Here is a 19322-nt window from a genome sequence, read left to right on the forward strand (position 1 = left end):
GTGCAGGTTCTGTGACGACGCCAGCAGTGGCAGCGTGAAAACAAGAAGGTCTTTGTTGTTAGTTGTTTTGTTTTTTTTGCTAAATACTCCCATCTGAACGCTATAGAGACACTACTGTATTTGTGCACGGTTGGTTGTGTACAGAAGTGTTTGTGCTTTGTGTCACAGTGGGGGTCGAAGGATTTTATAGAGTTTGCCAATTGAGTATTTATTTTATTAATTTCTAGAAACTTAAGTGTTGCTTCATGTTTGGAGTCTTTGTTTCATACATCTGAATTAGCATTTCTATGTCATCGTAGACTAAAACTCTCCATTGAAACCACACAAATTCAATATTTTAGATAACAGACTCAGAACAACTGTGCAATGTTGGGGAAACCGTGGAATTTATTAATGATTAATCATTTGCTTTGGCAATAGAAAAATATCACCACACTCCTAGCACTGGACATTTGTTCACTTAAAACTACCTATGTTTATGCTTTCCTGAAAATCACCGTCTTACAGTTGTGAGACTAATCACTGTCCTCTAAGAAGCAAAGGCAAAAGTAGCATGATGTGTTATGGCATCAAAATGTTAAAGGAGGTGGTCGGGACAACGCGGTTCACATCCGTACTCGTACCAGTCAATAGTCAACATTGGTTTGTTTCAACTGTGACCATGGTCTTTTATTGTAGCTTTAATTAACATTTCATTTATTTTTACACGTGACTCCACCTTACTTTCTCTTACAGCACCACATGTCAGCTAACTGATAACATGAGTCACGGCTCATGTCTTATGCTAATTATAGTATTTCGTGTGTGTGTGTGTGTGTATATTTCTGGCTCATGTGCCTCCTTACATGCCAAACATGTCTCTCTTTCAAGTACAGACCATCTTCCAGCTCAGAGACAGACTCTCTGTTTCATCGAGCAGCTCTTCAGGCCTCAGCAGACCAAAGTGGACTACACACAGACTATTTCCATCCTGGTTAACCACCATTACACTCCTCCTTCTCACGACAAAACAGAACGTTTGTGCTAAGACAGACGTGCCTCTGCAGGTCCAAACCTGTGAGCCTTTAAAAATCATCTATAACATTCTAAATACATCTCTGCTGGTGGACTGTCTCCTGGACAAATCCATATTTTTGTGTTTTATGTATGTATACAGCTCTATATGCATTAAAGTTGAGCTCTCATGTGTTTACTTACTCTTGTACACTCCTTGATTTCCAACAGGTTTGATTGTGTAATACATATTCTCACATAAATTTGTGGTTACTTAAACCTGAAATGTTGGGATCATATGCTATGAAAAGTGACTCTCCAATTTTGTTTTTATAACATAACTACCTTTTTGTCTAATTAGTATGAAAATCCCTATTACTAGGTCCACTCGTTTCTCTTATATCAAAATATATATCAGATGAAAAGTAACATTTACTTTTCTACAAATAGGTACAGATTTACACAATTGCAAAATTAGACTGGTTTGTTTCATAAAAATAGCTCAGCTTTTCTAAACTTTTAAAGCTTTTATTTTAAAGACAGCAATCAACATCTCCAAAAACATGAATTGTTGGGGTCATAAAGAAAAGACGACAACAACAATCAGAGCCTCGCGCACTGTCGCTGTGAACATTGAAAATCACAGTAGGAAAAAATATTATAATAATAATATAATTCTACCTTCAATTATTCATTCTTTTGATTCTACAGTATGTGCAGTCATGCATCTGTGCTTTTGTGTGGATGACTGGGTGTGTGTTGGTGTGCATGTGTTCACATGTACATTAAAGCATGTGTTTGAGTTCATACACGTGTGAGCAGGGTTTATCATTGTCTAAAGCCCTGTCTCCACCCAAAGTACCCAGAACTTTTATTCCCAGGAACTACTTTTCAAGGAACTAAAAGGTTCATTCAGCCCATTGTTGTCTTCGTTTCGACCGTGGTCTAAAGATCCCACCACACAGCTGCATAACTCCATTGTTTTAACTTAAACACATCACCTGCAATTCAGCACATGGTATGTGGCTTATTTTAACATATGCACTCTCACCTGTTTTAAATACTGAGCTTACCGGTGTTTAATGGTGAAATTGACAGCTACTACTTCCTCAGAGAATTGTAAACATTAGAATATGGTAACACAAGCATAAGCATTATATGTCTTTTTACATATATAGCAGTATATATGTGTTTTCAGATACAAGAACAGCCACTATACACACATTTGGTTCCACAACTATTTATTAATCTGCAGAAATATAAATGTGCAAAATACAGCGTTTGTGTGCTTCAGCAGGAGGCGTGGGACGAGGGCTGCTGTTGGTCGTACTATAAACACATTGGTCTGCAGCCTGCAGTTCAATGTACCCGTCTGTTTCATCTGAAAAATACGTTGGAAAAAAAAGGTTGTGTCTCACTGCAACGACATTAACAAGATATAATTTTGTACGATCGATTTAGCCAACCCTTGCCTTAACGAACACCACGATTCTACACCATTAGCGGTTGGCATTAGCATGTAGCTAACATTAGCTGGTCATCTGGCAGACTGGGCGCTTTCCCAGTGGGCTGACGTGCCTTTTGGGCCGACACAACTAATTATTTTTTTGTGTGTGTGTGTGTCTGACCGGCCCGTAAAACAGGTAGATCAGCCAATTGTTTTTTTTCTTGACACATCTTTAACCCCCTCCCCTTGCCTGGGTTCAGTGCCTTTATTAAACAGCGCATCTGTAAAAACAGAGTGCCAAAATTATACAAAAACAAGAGCAAGAGAGATGAGTCGTCGGCTCACTTTGATTATGCACCAGTGTGGCTGACTGGGCCAGTGCTGGCCCACTGTGGTCGGGTATTACATCTGTCAGCCTCTCTCTCCCAGCCAATTACTTTTGGTCTAGTTGATTCTAACTTTACCTGGGCCCCGCCCCTTCCCCATCTCTGTCTCTGACATTAAATGGATAAATAGTGGAGTGGAGCAAGATGGACGAATAAAAACAGAAAAAAAACGTAAATGTGGTGCTGAAAAGCTGAGAGAGAAGAGTTTGAAGTCCATTGAGGCTGATGCAGCCAAATGTTTTAAAATAACGAATTATTCATTTGGCGTCGTTACCTGTCAATCATCTCAGCCTAGTGAGTCCGCAGTCACTGGCAGCAGAGAGGAGAGAGAGCAGCCCAGTGAGCCCAGTGAGCCCAGTGAGCCCAGCGATACCAGTTCTACTGTTAGTCAAGGTTCTGCAGCTGAAGCCTTAAGACAGAAGACAAAAATGATAAGATAAGTAAGGTTTGAGTTTGGCTAGCTGGCTATTTAGCTTGTGTTCCATGACTTAAAAATTGTGTTCATATCACAGCACGGTCCCACGCCACCGGAACCTTTCATGTAGTCTTCCAATTTTCTTTCATCTCGGTGGAACCCCTGAGGATCGATAAAGGACGTTCAGTAAAACTAATCAAACACACTGGTACACACAAACACACACTAAAATAATACGACCTGTGCCGAGAGGTTGCTTATCTATCTGGTCACGTGCCAGAGAAAAAGCTGTCCTATCTGATGACCTTTGATCTTTCTACTTAGACAACATGCATGCTCAAGCCATAACACACACAGACACCGTCAGAACATAAGCAGTCCGTTCATTTGTGTGGCCTTGTAAAGTCCAAGTACACATACACACACACACACACACACAGAAATGTATGTAGCTGCTGTGTTATCCTTTTAGCATGCAGAGGCCTACAGGTTGATGGGCTACCATTTGCAACCTAGCTGAGTTAGCTAACTTATTAGCTACCATTTAGTTACCACTAACTTTAACTATAGAGCCCCAACCAATTTCATTTATTTGAAATATGCACCTCAGTAAACTTGATATATTTGAAGAGCAATAATGATTCATTCAGCACTATGTTGTGTGGAGGACAGTTACTAAATGAACTGTGTTTTTCATTCTTACTGGTGAATATTTTAGTCTCCTTAAATGCCGTGAAATATATAAAAACAGTTTTTAAGTTTTTAACTTCTTTTGGGAAACCATGCAGACATGTTAGCCACCTCTTGCTGGAAATCGTTTTTTTTAAATGGTGCTCCTGTTTTTGTCTGTCAAATGTATTTCACCTTTTTATCCTCAGTGTACTCCTAATCAGTTTTATATAAAAAATAGCTTAGAAAGATCAACATTTTAGTAAATAAAGAATTGTCCTTAAATGACTTTGTGTAACCTGTTTAAATCTCACAGACTTTGATTTGTTTTTGTGACCTTACTATCACTGCATGGGAGGTTTCTGTCTATGCATCTTCATTGCATCATTTCGGTCCAGTCATTGTCTGGATACAGTCCGTCCTCAATTAATATTTGACCAATTTTGGACTGTCAGCAACATGTGACTCTAGCTGCACATTTCCTGGCTGGCAATGCAACTATTTACATAATGTGTCCCTCTCCGAGACGCATGATAAAGCTTATACTTAGGGCTGGCTTGGGTGAGTCCTGAACCATCCCTTAGTTATGCTGCTATAGGCCTAGACTGCCAGGAGACTTCCCATGATGCACTGAGTTCCTCTCTCCTCCTGTCCCTCTCCATCTGTATGCATTTTTATCCCATTGATGCACATTACTAACTCAACATCTTCTCTCTCCCGTAGTTTTGTGCTTTCTCATCTCTCTCCTCTCTCCTTGTGGAGCTGCAGAGACTGGATCTGTGGTTGAGGGCCAGCTGCTGCCCTCGTGTTCCTGCTCGACAACTGCTACTACAGTTGTTATTATTAGTCTTATTACTATTATTATCCCCCCCCCTTCTCTCTCTACCCAACCGGCAGTAGTGGATGGCCGCCCACCCTGAATCTTGTTCTGCTCGAGGTTTCTGCCTCTTAATGAAAGTTTTTCCTTGCCACTGTCGCCAAGTGCTTCCTCATGGTGGGATTTGTTGGGTCTCTGTAAATAATTTTAGTACGGTCTAGACCTGCTCTGTAGGAAAAGTGCAATGAGATAACTTCTGTTATGAATTGGCGCTATATAAATAAAACTTAATTGGAAACACAACTCTTACTTATTTTGTAACACTGATGATTCAGGAGAGAAAGGATTAGTCAGATTAGTAGATAAGTCAGAAGGGGTTGAAGGGGCTTTTAAAACTCAGTTGGTCTGGTCTACACTATGTTTTCACCAGTTGGATTTCCTCCCGGCATTTTCAACTGCAGGTGGATAGCATTTCAATGGAAATGGCAAAGAAACCACAGTATACCAGTATGTGACATGACTTTAAACAAACAAAAAAAAAGATAAATGATGCAACTTTCATTCAGTCATTCATTCTTGAGTTCATTCAGAAAGGAGAAGAAGCTGTGGCTGTCTGGGAGGACATGTCAGCCAAATCTTCTGTAAGAAAATTGGCTACCTAAACCACAAAGAGTTCAACAGCGTCGGAAAGAAAAAACACAGCAGTATGTAAATTATGCAATACAACGCTTACTGAGAGAGTTGGGACCACATCAGACTTTTATCAGCACTTAGAAAAGAAGCATAAAGAAAAGTGAGCTAAGTGTAATTGATGCTATCAAAGCTAGCTAGCTAATGTTAGCAATCTGCCTCTGCACCAAAACTCTTCAGAAATATCTTTATTTTTTTCATTTAGCGAACATTTGCTGTACATATTAGCTACCTACCTAAAACATCAATTAAAAGCAGAGCTGTAATTAGACGCCAATCCCTTTTACTGGCCAAGTGTGGCTACACGTTTTGACAAATAAACGCAGGTCTCAATTACATGGCAGGTCTTTGGATGTATTAAACCTCTTAAAGCCCACTGGGTCACCCGCTTGAGCTAGTTCTAAGCAACAGAGGTTGTTAAAAGCTCATATTTTACTTCAATGTCCAGTTAACAGTGCCAGGGGGTAGGGGGGAAATAATGAAAGTGTGGACACACTATTGATACAATGACTTGATATGTCCTTCATTGTTTGCTGACATACCTTACTGAATTCACCACTGACATTAAGACAGAAAGGAGAAAGGAATGTAAACAGGAAAACTAAACAGAGAAAAGGAAATGAGAGTAGGCCATGCAATAAACTGAAAGACAGAGAACGGTACTATACAAACAGATACCTGCATACGTGTGCAAAGACAATGAAAGAAGAAGAAACAGAAAGATGGAGGGTTGGAGAAAAAGAGGCTGTTTACAGTGATCCATCAGGAAATTACAGGCATTAAAGGAATGTGGTTTCATCAGCCAGGTGGAGATGAGCTGGAGCATGAGGGCAGGTTGAGTTCAGGATGTGTCTTTTGAAGCTGATATGGGATCAGCTTTTCCATTTTCCACACTAAACCCCACAGTGAGAACTGGAGGAGTAGGACAGTGATCTTTCAGTCATCCAGGTCAGACTCACCTCCGAAGATCAAACTGGAATCTGTATAGATTATCCAACAAACTGTTTCAAAATGAAAAGCAAATGCATGTACAGTATGCTTTAAACAAAATATATTCTTCCATTTAAATTCATAAAATCTTTTCTTTTGTTACATATAAATGTATGGGATTTTTCAAGTTCTGCAGGTTGTTCCATGTTTGGAGAAATCATATTTTTTTATCTATATGTTCCAATGATCAGCCATGACTGTTTTTAGAAACAATAACAAAACTTAACTCAAAACCATGGTGAGTAACAACATCGAAATACCTCCAGATATACACAGACAATACAAGTGTGTAGATCAGTTCCTACGATCACTGGCATGGTTACTGGTTAAAATACCACTGCTATGACCCATGAAAATGTTATGTCATAGTACTGTTAAGTGCTTTAAGTAAAGATTCTCCATATATAAGAGAAATACCCAGAGAAGCAAAGTCAAGCATGTACTTAAAGAGTTAAAACTATGATAAAGTAGGAATTTTTAGGCTTCAGAAGGTCATCCTGCTGCAGCCTGAGGTCTTTCCTTTGTGCATGCCAAAAAAAGGGAGTGAGCATTCTTCCTGCTGAATATGAATCCAGCATGGACAGCAGAATAAATAATTAAAATGAGTCTGAGGAAAGCAAAGAAAAACACTTGCAGGCAACTGAGGCTTTTTTCTGCTTTCATCCTCATTCAAATGTACAATAAACTGAGGGTTTTGCATTATTTTGATGTGTGTGTTTAGTTTGTATTCAATGTGGGGTCTGGAGTCAATGGAGTTTGAGGTTTCGTTATTTATTATAGGGTCTTGCAAATTGTCCAAGTCATTAATTTAAAATTTATGAGGTAGAATTGTGTGTGCAGCATGTATTTGCACGTAGAATCAGGTATTTGAGAGAGATTTTTACACATGCGAGACTGAATGTCTTGTAAGTGGTTGTATTAGTGGCTCTTGCATGCATGAGTGCATCATATAGGTCAACATAAACTTCTGGCATGTTAATTGTGTTTGTATTTGTGTGCTTAAAGGTTCTGTAAATGAGAGTCTGAACATTAATATAGCAGCAAACAATTATTTACTATAAAAAGATACAGCGGAGTAATGGCGTTCTGAGCAGAGAATGGCGTCACAACCCCTCTGCCTGTGTTGTTATCGCAGCCTCTCTGTGCTTTGTTTATACAGCCTGTTCCTGTTCTGCAGGCACCTTCTGGAAAGCCCCCAAGAAGGAGGCATGGCTCTCGCCGACGTGCCCAGTGCCTCAGAGCCATCATCGGCCCTGCCTAGTCCCCAGTCTATGGACCAGTCAACTCCTGTTCCTTCAGTCATCAGTCTGGCAGACACTTGGATACTGACTCAGGAATGGGGCCACCATTGGCTTGGAAGGTGAAGGCGACAGGGGTGCCCGTGGTCATCGGAGCACTTGGGGCAGTGACCCCCAAACTGGAGGAGTGGCCACAGCAGATCCCTGGAAGAACACCAGACATCTCAGTCCAGAAAAGTGCAGTACTAGGAACAGCAAAGATACTGCACAGAACCCTCAAGCTCCCAGGCCTCTAGTAGAGGACCCGAGCTCGAAGGATGAGACCACCCGCGGAGGGTGAAGGACGAAGTTTATATATACAGTATATATATCTCCTTTCTCCAATAAAGGCCTGTTTTTCACTTTCGTTGAGATAAATAAAGGCCCCGCCCTCTGATTATGTATTCACACGAATAAATTATTACTTTAACTTAAGTGTTTGTAAACACAAGACTTTTTACTCCTATGTTGACAAACATCACTTATGTAATCAAACCTTAAGCAGCATCATAAACCATGATTAACTTTGATTTGTTGTTACGTATGAGTCACAGTTCTAAAGGACCTGTCAATCAAATGGCAGGTAGGCAGATCCAATTTTGTGTTTTGAATTTTTGTCATAGGAGTACTTGTTTCATTATGGATCACTAACTGTAATTTTATTCATACCTTATTTCGCACATTGGGAAGGCATTGTAGACTCAAAGTAAAACAATGCTGCTAGAGCTGATAAAAAATATTGGAAAAAATATTAAAATTATTACTATGGTTTTCATTTGTATTTTATTATCATAATTATGTGTATATTAAATATATAAGCACTTGCTTTACAACACCTAATAGTTTTTGTTTTTCTTGATGTGTTGTTCATCAAAAATGTATCATAAAAGCATAGTCTGCAAAAACTACCAAAACATTTATAACAAAAGGGTCAGGAGTCATCTTAGCACAAATATAGAAATTTATTTCTGAAAGGGAAATACATGACTGACATTGTGCATGTCAGCAACACACACCTTCAAGTGAAATAAAATGCTGGGGCACAGACCTCTCCTTACTGTGAGAAAAAAGTAGATTGTTTCAAAAAAGAAAAATCTCAATTCCAGCCACACATACTCACTCATCACAGAATTGCACTTGAAAACAACCAAATAAAAACAATCGGTCTTTACGTCATTCCTTTCTTCACATCCCGTAACCACAGAAATTTCCAAACTTCTTCCCTGTTTGAGACAACCAGTCACATACAGCGTCTCGCTTGTGGCACATCTGTTGATAGCAGCTCAGTTCCTTAACAAACTTACCTCAAAATTCCATCAGCCAAACATTTTTCATGAGACAAACGTGCAATTTACATGGAGGGAAAGAAAGGGCTGCATGAATCAAGTTTAAAAATTAAATTATATTAGTGTGCATTTTTCATTGGAAATGAATCAGCGGTGTTTCTTTTAGTAGAGAAGCATTTTATCGCCATGCACTCCCGGTACTTTCCCTTCAATATGAAGGACTTAATCAGCTCCATTTCCACTTCTTCAGTTTACAGACATCACATTGAGAGGGACATCTCAATCCAATCAGTGCACATTTAACCAATACATCAGGCCCTCAAAAGGGGCTTAACATTTGTTGTGGACTGTACAAATAGCCTGTATTTTAGTGGGCAGGCACTCTGAGAAGGCACATTAATATGTTACAAAAGAGGAATATGTGAAACGTGATAGATTTCCCCCATTTATCCCTTGTCCTCCAACCACAGATCATCAAGTCTCTCAGGACAAATGACCACGTTACAGCAAAAAGCAGTAAAAATCAGTTGAGCACAGTACAGTTAGGTTTCTGTCTGGTTTGTGCACTTCCACTGCTAAAAAAGTAGTAGTTGTTTGCTTGAGTTTAGTTTCTGGCTGAGAGCCAGTGTAAGCTCAAACCCACAGCTGGATTCGTACTGAATGCCTTGTCAGTGTCTGTTATCTTATTTTAATGCCACTTCAGCAAACATTCTGATGTTTTCACCAATAAGGCACAGTATTATCAATCTGACCCCAGCTCTGCCAGCCAGGAAAGAGTCCACTGGACATGCGTGGGCTGCCAAACTGATCATGCTCCATCTCCAGCAGCTTCACATCCCCGTTTTTATGCTCTGAAGGCTTCTTCTGCTCAACAGAAGTTGGGGGTGTCAGAATCTTCAGGTCCTCTCCATTCCAGCCAACATGCTTAAGAACATAGTTCTTGCCGTCATTATTGTCCCAAAAGGTCTGGTCCTGGACTTTGAAGCAGATGCAAAACTCGACCCGATTCTGTGGTGGGATGTAGGTGGGCAGCTCCAGGACGAATGCAAAGGTGTCAGTATCCTGGCAGCTGTAGACGTTGTTCATGAAGGAGCATTCAACGTCGGTGAAGCTGGCCCATGAGTCGAATGTGGTGCGCACATGCACCAACTTCTCAAACCCCATGTTCCGGACCTTAATGGTGCCGGTCAGCGAGCGCTCTTGCAGGGAGCAGTTCTCCAAGCAGACTGAGTTCTGAATCAGGCGGTTCCGAAAATCCAGGTAGTCAGCTGAGGGCTGTTTAAAGTCCAGTGTCAGGCTGCGCACCGAGCTGATCTTAAGATCCATTGTGGCTGCTTCCAGGTCTGCCATGTCAAACTGCAGCTCCTCCATGATTCCCCTACAATGCTTGTTTTGATATGGTTCATCATCGAATTTGGAGAAGACGTGGATGGCAGTGAGTGACATGCCCTTCGTGTCTGCAAACACCACCTTCTTCTTGCAGACCTTGTTGTTGGTGTTCCAGCCGATGCAGCCGCCATCATTCACTGCTTTCTGCTGGTTGCTGAGGCAGGGCCGCAGGGGTTTGTAGAGTTGCTGGTTGTGGCCGTGGGTGGTGGACTGGTTGACCCTGTTCTTGGCCCTCTGCAGCTCGTCGTAGGAGCTGAGGAAACCTCGGAGAGGAGGTGGAGAGTGGCTGATGTAAAATCTCATAGCCACATCCATCGGCATTACTGGACCAGGCATTGCTGATGGACTAAAAGACCTGAGCACGCTGAAAGAGAGAGAGGGGAAGAGAAGAATGGAGGTGGTGTGAGAAAGAGAGAGAGAGAAGGAAATTGAGAGAAAATTTGAGGGAGGTGGAAAAAGAAAAAGGCAGATGGGGAGAGATTAGAACAGTGGCTACTGTATGGAGTTTTTAAAGAAAGCAGTTTCACTTTTCTGATTTAAAAAAAGTTCCGGTTTGATGAAGCTCGTCCCTTCTACGATGACGCCAATACTTTGCAATTTCTGCGTAATGAATAGTCCCCATCTTATAAATTATGTCTCTGGTTATGTAATGGTCAACTATGCAGAGCAAAATTAAACTTGGCTTGGAATCAAAATCATCCACACAAAAGATGTAATACAGATGTTCAATATTCTCTACATTTCGGCATGACATGCGTCACTTTTGCAAAACCAAAAACAAACTCTTTCTATGATCCTTACCTTGCAGCACTCATGGAATAAACAGAAACACTTCCAAGGAGAAAAGATCTTTTTCAAAGTTTTCAGTCCGTTTGACTTTTTCTAAAAGTGCATGCCGTCGTCACTCCCCCTTTTCTTCAACCTCTCTCTTGCTCTCTTCCTGCCTTTCAGTGCTGAGGTTGCTCAGCAGTCAGAGATTTCAACTGCCACATAGAGACAATTTGCATATGCTGTCATATGGTTCCTCAAACAGCCAATGAAAAGTTCATGGAATTCCTTGCCAACCAATCAGCACAAACTTGACCTGGGTGCCAACCAGCTGATAGGGGAGTTTCGCCTGCATGGGCCTCATGGCTGGGATGCCTCAGCCTGTTGCCTCAGCTGCTATTTGAGAAACATGATGGACCCCTGCTGGTATTGCAGATGATCTTCAGATTACTCTCTGCACAGTGCTGCATAAACCCTCTGGCTCTTCCCTTGCATGACTGGGATTCCCATAACATAGTCCCAGAGACTTTGGAAAAATTCCTTACTCTGATTTGTTTCAGGAACCCTTTTTAGAACACTTTTCTTTCTACTATATGGTAACATTTTTAGATGGACATTTTTAATCCAGCAAAGGGGTTCTTTAAATTTGAAAGATTTTTATATCTATAATTTATTTTGGAAAAGTGAAGCTTTGTAAACCACGGACTCACGCTGTTCTTTTCCACAAATCAATAATTTAATCCATAGTTTTATTTAACCATATTATAATGGCTGGCAATCACTTTGTGCTTCATTTTTCACTTTTGAAATGGAATTTAATTTTATTCTCATTCTGCTGGGTCGGCACATTTGTGGACCAATAAGAAGAAATAAAAAAGCACTAAACAAACACTCAAACTAAACATTCATTTAAAAAACAAATTTGAATATCAACATTGAAATGGCTTTATGGGAAGAAATATCTTTTAAAATGTGAAAAATAGACCACACTGATATTGAGCTATTGTGATTTCTGGAATGTGTTTTGCAGTCTTGTAATGAGGATTATGTTGTTCTGATGTGATGGCATTTTTACACCTTAGGTATAAATTAAATAATTAATGTCACTGCAAACTCATGGGCTTATCTTCCATAGTCATCGTGTTACGAGGATGTCAACGCAGATCAGGCCAAAATACATTTGATATGAGAAAACACTTTGCCTAATTAGTGCTTACTGAATATTTAAATACTTTTAAATTTTACAGATGTTCAGTAAAACATATTCATGCCCAAAGATTAAAAACTTATGAAGTAAAAGTTGAGGGTTTTGGATTCCTTCTCTTGGTCACAGTTGTTGCTGTTTTGACTTCCATACATGTTGACAGAGATGCTATTTTTAAAGCGTATTTGCTTAATTGATTTCCAGCTGTGGGTTAAACATTATCCTCAAAAACATCAAATGGAACAGAGTCAACTTTATTTGGAGAATGGAGACAGAGGGAGGATTTTTAACAACTGACAGAAATGGGTGAACTTAACTCTGTTTAATTTTAATTTGTGTACTGTGGAAAACAATTCACTCAGTCACACTGAAATCTCATCCTGACCACATTTTTTCATCATCTGGTAACAAGCCCTGTCTGTGCCCCCTAGAGGCTGTGCTGCTCCAAACCAAAACTAGAACAAAGTGGTCTGAACTGGGGGACCGACTGTTGTCCTCAGAGCTCTGTGCTCTCACTAACAAGTATAATAAAAATTGTTCACAGTGGTGTGCAAAAGTGTTTGCCCCCTTCCTGATTTCTTATTTTTTTGCATGTTTGTCACACTTAAATGTTTCAGATCATCAAACAAATTTAAATATTAGTCAAAGATAACACAAGTAAACACAAAATGCAGTTGTTAAATGAAGGTTGTAATTAAGGGAAAACAAAATCCAAACCTACATGGCCCTGTGTGGAACAGTGATTGAGACGAAAACCACTGCTGAGCAAAAAGAACATCAAGGCTCATCTCATTTTTGCCAGAAAACATCTTGATGATCCCCAAGACTTTTGGGAAAATACTCTGTGGACTGAAGAGACAAAAGTTGAACTTTTCGGAAGGTGTGTGTTTCATTACATCTGGCGTAAAAGTAACACCACGTTTCAGAAAAAGAACATCATACCAACAGTAAAATATGGTGTTGGTAGTGTGATGGTCTGGGGCTATTTTGCTGCTTCAGTACCTGGAAGACTTGGTGTCTACCAAAAACTCCTGAAGGAGAATGTCCGGCCATCTGTTCATGACCTCAAGCTGAAGCGAACTTGGGTTCTGCAGCAGGACAATGATCCAAAACACACCAGCAAGTCCACCTCTGAATGGCTGAAGAACAAAATGAAGACTTTGGAGTGGCCTAGTCAACGTCCTGACCTGAATCCTATTGAGATGCTGTGGCATGACCTTAAAAAGGCAGTTCATGCTCGAAAACCCTCCAATGTGGCTGAATTACAACAATTCTGCAAAGATGAGTGGACCAAAACTCCTCCACAGCGCTATAAAAGACTCACTGCAAGTTATCGCAAACGCTTGATTGCAGTTGTTGCTGCTAAGGGTGGCCCAACCAGTTTTCAGGTTTTCACAATAATAACCTTCATTTAAAAACTGCATTTTGTCTTTACTTGTGTTATTTCTGACTAATATTTAAATTTGTTTCATGATCTGAAACATTTAAGTGTGACAAACATGCAAAAAAATAAGAAATCAGGAAGGGGGCAAACACTTTTTTACACCACTGTATATTCAGTCCCATCTCATTCACCTGTATCTGCAGCCCCTTCTTAGCTGGAGGAAAAATCCCTGATTCACCCAATCAGTCCTTTGAAAAATCTGATCTGTAATTGATTTCAGGGTCTTGGATTGGGGTTTTCTTTTAATTATTGTCAGGTACAGGCTGCTTTCTGTCCTTTGCAGACCTCTATGTCAGAGGGCAAGATTCCTCTTGTTGCTCACATTGCTGGAGGGTTTTCCCCCTCAGCGATGCCTCTGTGTAGCTCGGAATCATCTGCAGGGAGACTTTAGACTCTCAAAGTACCAAACACGCCACTTTCACATGCTCATAAAGACAACAGACAGTATTTATCACAGCCTTGTCTGGCTGGCTTTCAAAGGGTTACCAAGATCAATTTCAACATGGCCTCAGGATTGCATCAGAAAAAATATTTCTTCACATAGGAACATTTACAACCAAATAAACTCAGCAGTGATGAATAATACTATAAAAGTAAAAAATAAAACATTTCCAAACACTGATAAAAGGTTTATATACGAAGACAAATCAAGTAAATATTACGGTTTATAAAGAGACCTTACTTTAGAATTTCCATTAGGAACATACAAAATGTCATATCAAACTTTAGACACAGTTTCACATGTAATTTGATTGTTGCCTGTGTATTGTTCATGTGTGCCTTTTATTTTTTACCTCTAGTAAAGAAGTTTGTTTTTATCCATATTTTTGTTTGTAAGATATGTGAAGAAATACATTTTCTGCTTTTGGTTTAAATTCGGTGGACATGTCAACTCTCTGCAAGGATCAGCTGTTGATTTTGGCGGTGATGTGTATGAGAGATTTCCATAATTGGGTTCTAACTGAGCTCTAACTATCATGCAGTGTTCATGTCGTAATTAGAAGTCTGGGATTTCAAAGTAAACCTAGAAAACAAAAAGGTTAAACAAGCTAAAATCATACTGAGGCAACGCTGTGCAAGTTGGGATGACCTTATGAAACAACGGGTAAATCAAATGAATTATGAAAAGTGGGGGAAATTACAATACAGGAGAGGAGCTCTAGAGTGACAGCAGTTATATTCCACTCACTCAGAGGATGTTACCTCACAGTTAGTTGCAGTTTTGTGGTCATGGTGTTTATCAGAAACAGTGTTGCTCAAGAAATGCAAAAGGGAATTATCTAAAACCAACAAACAAAAGCTGCTGTACATACATACATACATACATACAGTACATACATTCAGCCATCGACTGGGCTCTGACTACAGTTATTTTCATTTTCAGTTAATTGTTTAGATTTATTATCTTCGCAATTAAGTGATCAAGTGTTTAGTCTATAAAATGTCAGAATATAGAGACATGCAATTCAAATTCAATGACCTTTACTGGCACATCTGTGCTGCTTGTGCACATATTGCTAAACCAAAAATTCTGACCTAACAAACATAAAACAGGGGCGATAAACCCTAAAAAGGAAAGATTAGCAATAAGATCAACATTTACATAACTATTTACACTGTTACATCATTGAAGCATCAAAATACAACATGTTGAACAACAACTATTTTTGATCATGAAAAAGGTGAGACACTTTACAGGCAGTGGTGCACATACTCACAACGATAATCAGGGGTGGATATTAACTTAGTGTCATGTTTCAAGCAGGGAACACAGGGAATACAAGGGGTTGGACCTAAACGCAGGCATAGAGGCAGAGCTGGTATAGTTCAATGAGATTGGGGAACAAAGGCTTACTGAGTGGCGAGGCAGGCAGAAGTCAAAACCAGGAATGCAGTCCAACACAGGCAAACAAATCTGACGGGGAGCAGGCAAAGTCCAAAATCAAAAGTCCATGAAATATGCAAAAGTCCAGGAAACACAGAAAAATCCAAAAACACAAGAAACATTGGGGAACTGGCTAGGACACTTGACAACAACTGACGAAGACATCTGACAAAAAAACAAAGGAAGCACACAGACTTAAATACCCTCAGGTGAGGGAAAATAACTAGACAGGTGAAACTAATCAGGGCAGGGCAAACAATCAAAACTGGTGGGAAAAGCAAACAAGACACATATGAGGCAGAACACTACAAAATAAAACAGGAAACAGCGATAGAAAAACATGAACCATAAAAACCAAAACTAAGAAGCAGAGCAGGACATGACACATGAGGGGAGGGAGAGGTGGGGGAGAGAGTTAAATTTAATGTTCTATTATTTTTGTAATGGTGTATATTTATATTGTGGTATTGCTACTGTTCACTTTATCTAAGCAGCTTTATGCTCCACTTTGTGTGACCTGGGTTTCATATTTAAAATTTTTGTTCTTGGGAATCCACTGCAGAAAAGATCATTCCTGTGCTACCATTACAGTACATTGTCTGCTTTTCATTCAATTTGGAAATGTCAGCGTTACAACAGAAACCTGACAGAACCTAAGATGACAGGAAGGTTGTGACACTTTTGGTAACTAAGAGAGAGAGAGAAATGGACAGAGAGAGAGACTTTCTGACACCGTTGGTTCCTGTGTGATTTGCGGGCTGCCAGCTGGCATGGTTACCATTCACGTAGTAACAACTCTGTCTGCAGACAAAAGGTGATCAGGAGAGGCTATCAGGCATCGTGATTGGCTGACAGCTGTCACGTGACTCTGATTTCTCTAAAGATGTTGACAGCTCTGAGGTTATGTATGACTTTATTTCCCACAAGCACTTAGATCCAGCAGAGCAGAGTGCAATATCAGGCATACCTGTATCATAGCCAGAATAAAAATAGTCATGATTCCTTCCATGTGTTATTTCATTTTATCTTCATTTATTCAGGTCGTTACAATGAGAGTAATCAAGATCCAGTCAATGGTAGTCAAAGTAAAAGTCATTGATATGGTCAAAAAATTCAAATTCAAAATGCTTTTCGGTCTGCAAAGAGAGAAAGAAAGCAGCTGACAACTTTATACTGTATGAATAGAGTAATTATATATTTCAATCAGGAAAGACACTGTTTGATAAGACCTTGGTGTTGAGCCTGTCGATAAAAATAAGCAGCCAATTGGAGCTCCCCACAGATAACGGTAAACAGGGCCTTGACACTGGCGGTGGAGGATAGGGGGAGGGGCGAAGTGGCATAGACTGCAATGACAGCAGAGAGAGACAAAATGGGTAGAAGATTTGGAAAGAAACCAGAAATCCTGCACATGTTCAATTTTAAAACCATTCAATGTGTAAATAGACAGTTTTCATTGGTATTGCAAGATTTAGACAAAAGCAACAAGTATAATCATTAATTCATTAATAAAGCAGTTTTAAATTTAGTGATCTTTGCATGCAGTCAGAGCTGTGCTGCAAAGTATTATGTGCATATTCAATAGTATCTTCCTTTTCATCTGTATGCTGATTTAATCAATTAATTGTGTGCTGCCCTCAGTTATTAATATAGATCGTAAACATAACAGGACCTAAAATTGATCCTTGCGGAGCCCCTTTGTTGATGTTGATTGAGTTTTGAGGATTGAGTGCAACACCTTCAGCCACAACGTGCACATTGAGATCTGTTTTGTAAGTAATTCCTGAAACAGTATCTGTAAATCACTTTAATGACATATTGTGATCTACAGCATCAAAACGTCTTAGGCAACATCTAAATGTTTTTCAAAAACATTTCATTAATGTAGCTTGAGAACTGTAAGTTATATGTTGGAATACAATTGATGAAACATTATTTGACACAAATTTCATAATTTTCTAAAATTGTTGTTGATTACAAATGGGCATTTTATTCAAGTACAAATTTGATTTGGCTTTTAATGAAGAACATTTATTTCTGCATTGCCTTTATTCCAGCCAGTCAGAGCGAAGGTAGAGGCTTAAGCAATCATAGTCCAGGCTTTATCTCTCATCTGCTATGTTGAAACAGAGTTAATTGAGTGAACCATAGATAAGATATATCTATATCTATCTATCTATCTATCTATATATATATATAAATAATCTTACTTTATTCTAAGGAGCATGACTGAGATTCCTATTAGCATGATTGAGATATGTCTTTTCACGAGCAAGGACCACGCCACAATAATGTGAGTTTAAATGGAATGAGTAAGTATTAGATGTTGGATTAATGGATGTGAGGAAGGGGATGAATGTGGAGGAGGAAATTGTCCATTTAGGCCGGTCTGGGACGGATATATTGAAGGGCAGGCTAAAGTCTGTATCACTGACCACAGAATGGTTCCACTATCATCACACTTGTTTACGATTGCATTTGTAGAATCATAAATGTGTTTATTATGGACTTTTCTGAGCTTTTTACACCAAAGAGTTTAATTTCCAAATAATATGGCAGCTACAAACTAATAAATCTGACCATATCATAGACATCTTGATCTAGTTTGTCCAATGTCTGTGTTTACTACTCAGTGCTATGTTTGTCCTAAACCTGATCTATGCAAGACAGCATCAAATAATTTCATATAATAATTTCTCTTTGTTTGCACAATTCACTTGTGGTCATAACGTTGTGATACATTGACTTTTATGACTTTTTATGGTTATTTATCATTGTTCAGGGTTTTTGACGATTTTTCTGAATTACTGCTGACTTCACATTTTAAGAATTATCTCTGACTTTTCAGTCGCCTGTTGACTTTTTAGGGTAATTCAGGGTGATTCCTGGCTTTTTAAGGTTGCATAATTATTGCCTTTTCTGACATTTCAACCTGACCTTTCAAACATACTCACAACTTTTCAAGGGTACTGATGACTTTGCAAACTTCAGAATTATCAGAATTATTTCTGACTCAATATTCAAGGTTATTGACTTTTCAACATTATTCCATACTTTTCAGGGTTATCTCTGACTCTTGTTATTCCCCATTTTTCTGGGTTGATATTTTAATGTTAATGTACCATGCATATGGTCTGTGCTGCCGGATTACTGTTCGTACTGAAAAAACAGCTAAACTGTGATTTCAAAATTTTTCTCTTTGCGTAACATTGTTTTACAGTGCTTGCATGCTGAGCATCTGGATTTTATCCAGGACCTTGATGTTGATTTGGCCATGAGGTATGGTTGCTGGTGAAAAAGACTCTCATATCACAAGCTATAAATAAAACAACAGTCAAATCCAAAAGTGTGTGAATGCTTCATCCAGAGAAAGCATGAATGAAACTCTTCACCATCTTAATCCATCAGACACTATGAAGATGATTTTTAGTTTAAGCTACTGATTTCTTTATGTGATTTCTGGGTGCCAAAGGTCAATTCAAAAGCTATGTCTTCCTGCTATTTGGAGTTGCTAAGGTTTAGTTTTTCAGCATTAGCACTGTGTAGAATTCATTTTATAGACAAACTGGCTTCCATGCAACTGAGAGACATACTGAGGGTGTGAACTGCAATAAAATAGGTCAGGTGTATATATATATATATATATATATATATATATATAT

At 39.2% G+C, this 19322-nt stretch overlaps 1 protein-coding gene and 1 long non-coding RNA gene across 2 annotated transcripts; both read right to left on the minus strand.

Annotated features, from left to right (window-relative positions):
• Positions 1 to 2217: 2217 nt before the first annotated feature.
• Positions 2218 to 4550, minus strand: LOC122884344. The gene is made up of 2 exons (XR_006379868.1): positions 3101 to 4550; positions 2218 to 2374 (listed from the first exon to the last, which is right to left on the minus strand). It is a non-coding gene; the product is annotated as an uncharacterized LOC122884344 (long non-coding RNA).
• A 4077-nt stretch (positions 4551 to 8627) lies between these two features.
• On the minus strand, positions 8628 to 11329 carry ppp1r3cb (protein phosphatase 1, regulatory subunit 3Cb). The gene is made up of 2 exons (XM_044214149.1): positions 11161 to 11329; positions 8628 to 10723 (listed from the first exon to the last, which is right to left on the minus strand). Exons 1-2 carry the CDS (start codon positions 11172 to 11174, stop codon positions 9691 to 9693), a joined length of 1047 nt encoding a protein of 348 aa, XP_044070084.1. The 5' UTR covers positions 11175 to 11329; the 3' UTR covers positions 8628 to 9690.
• Between the last annotated feature and the right edge of the window lie 7993 nt (positions 11330 to 19322).

Source organism: Siniperca chuatsi, linkage group LG11 (assembly GCF_020085105.1).
Source record: "Siniperca chuatsi isolate FFG_IHB_CAS linkage group LG11, ASM2008510v1, whole genome shotgun sequence".
In the NCBI taxonomy this organism is placed as follows: Eukaryota; Metazoa; Chordata; class Actinopteri; order Centrarchiformes; family Sinipercidae; genus Siniperca; species Siniperca chuatsi.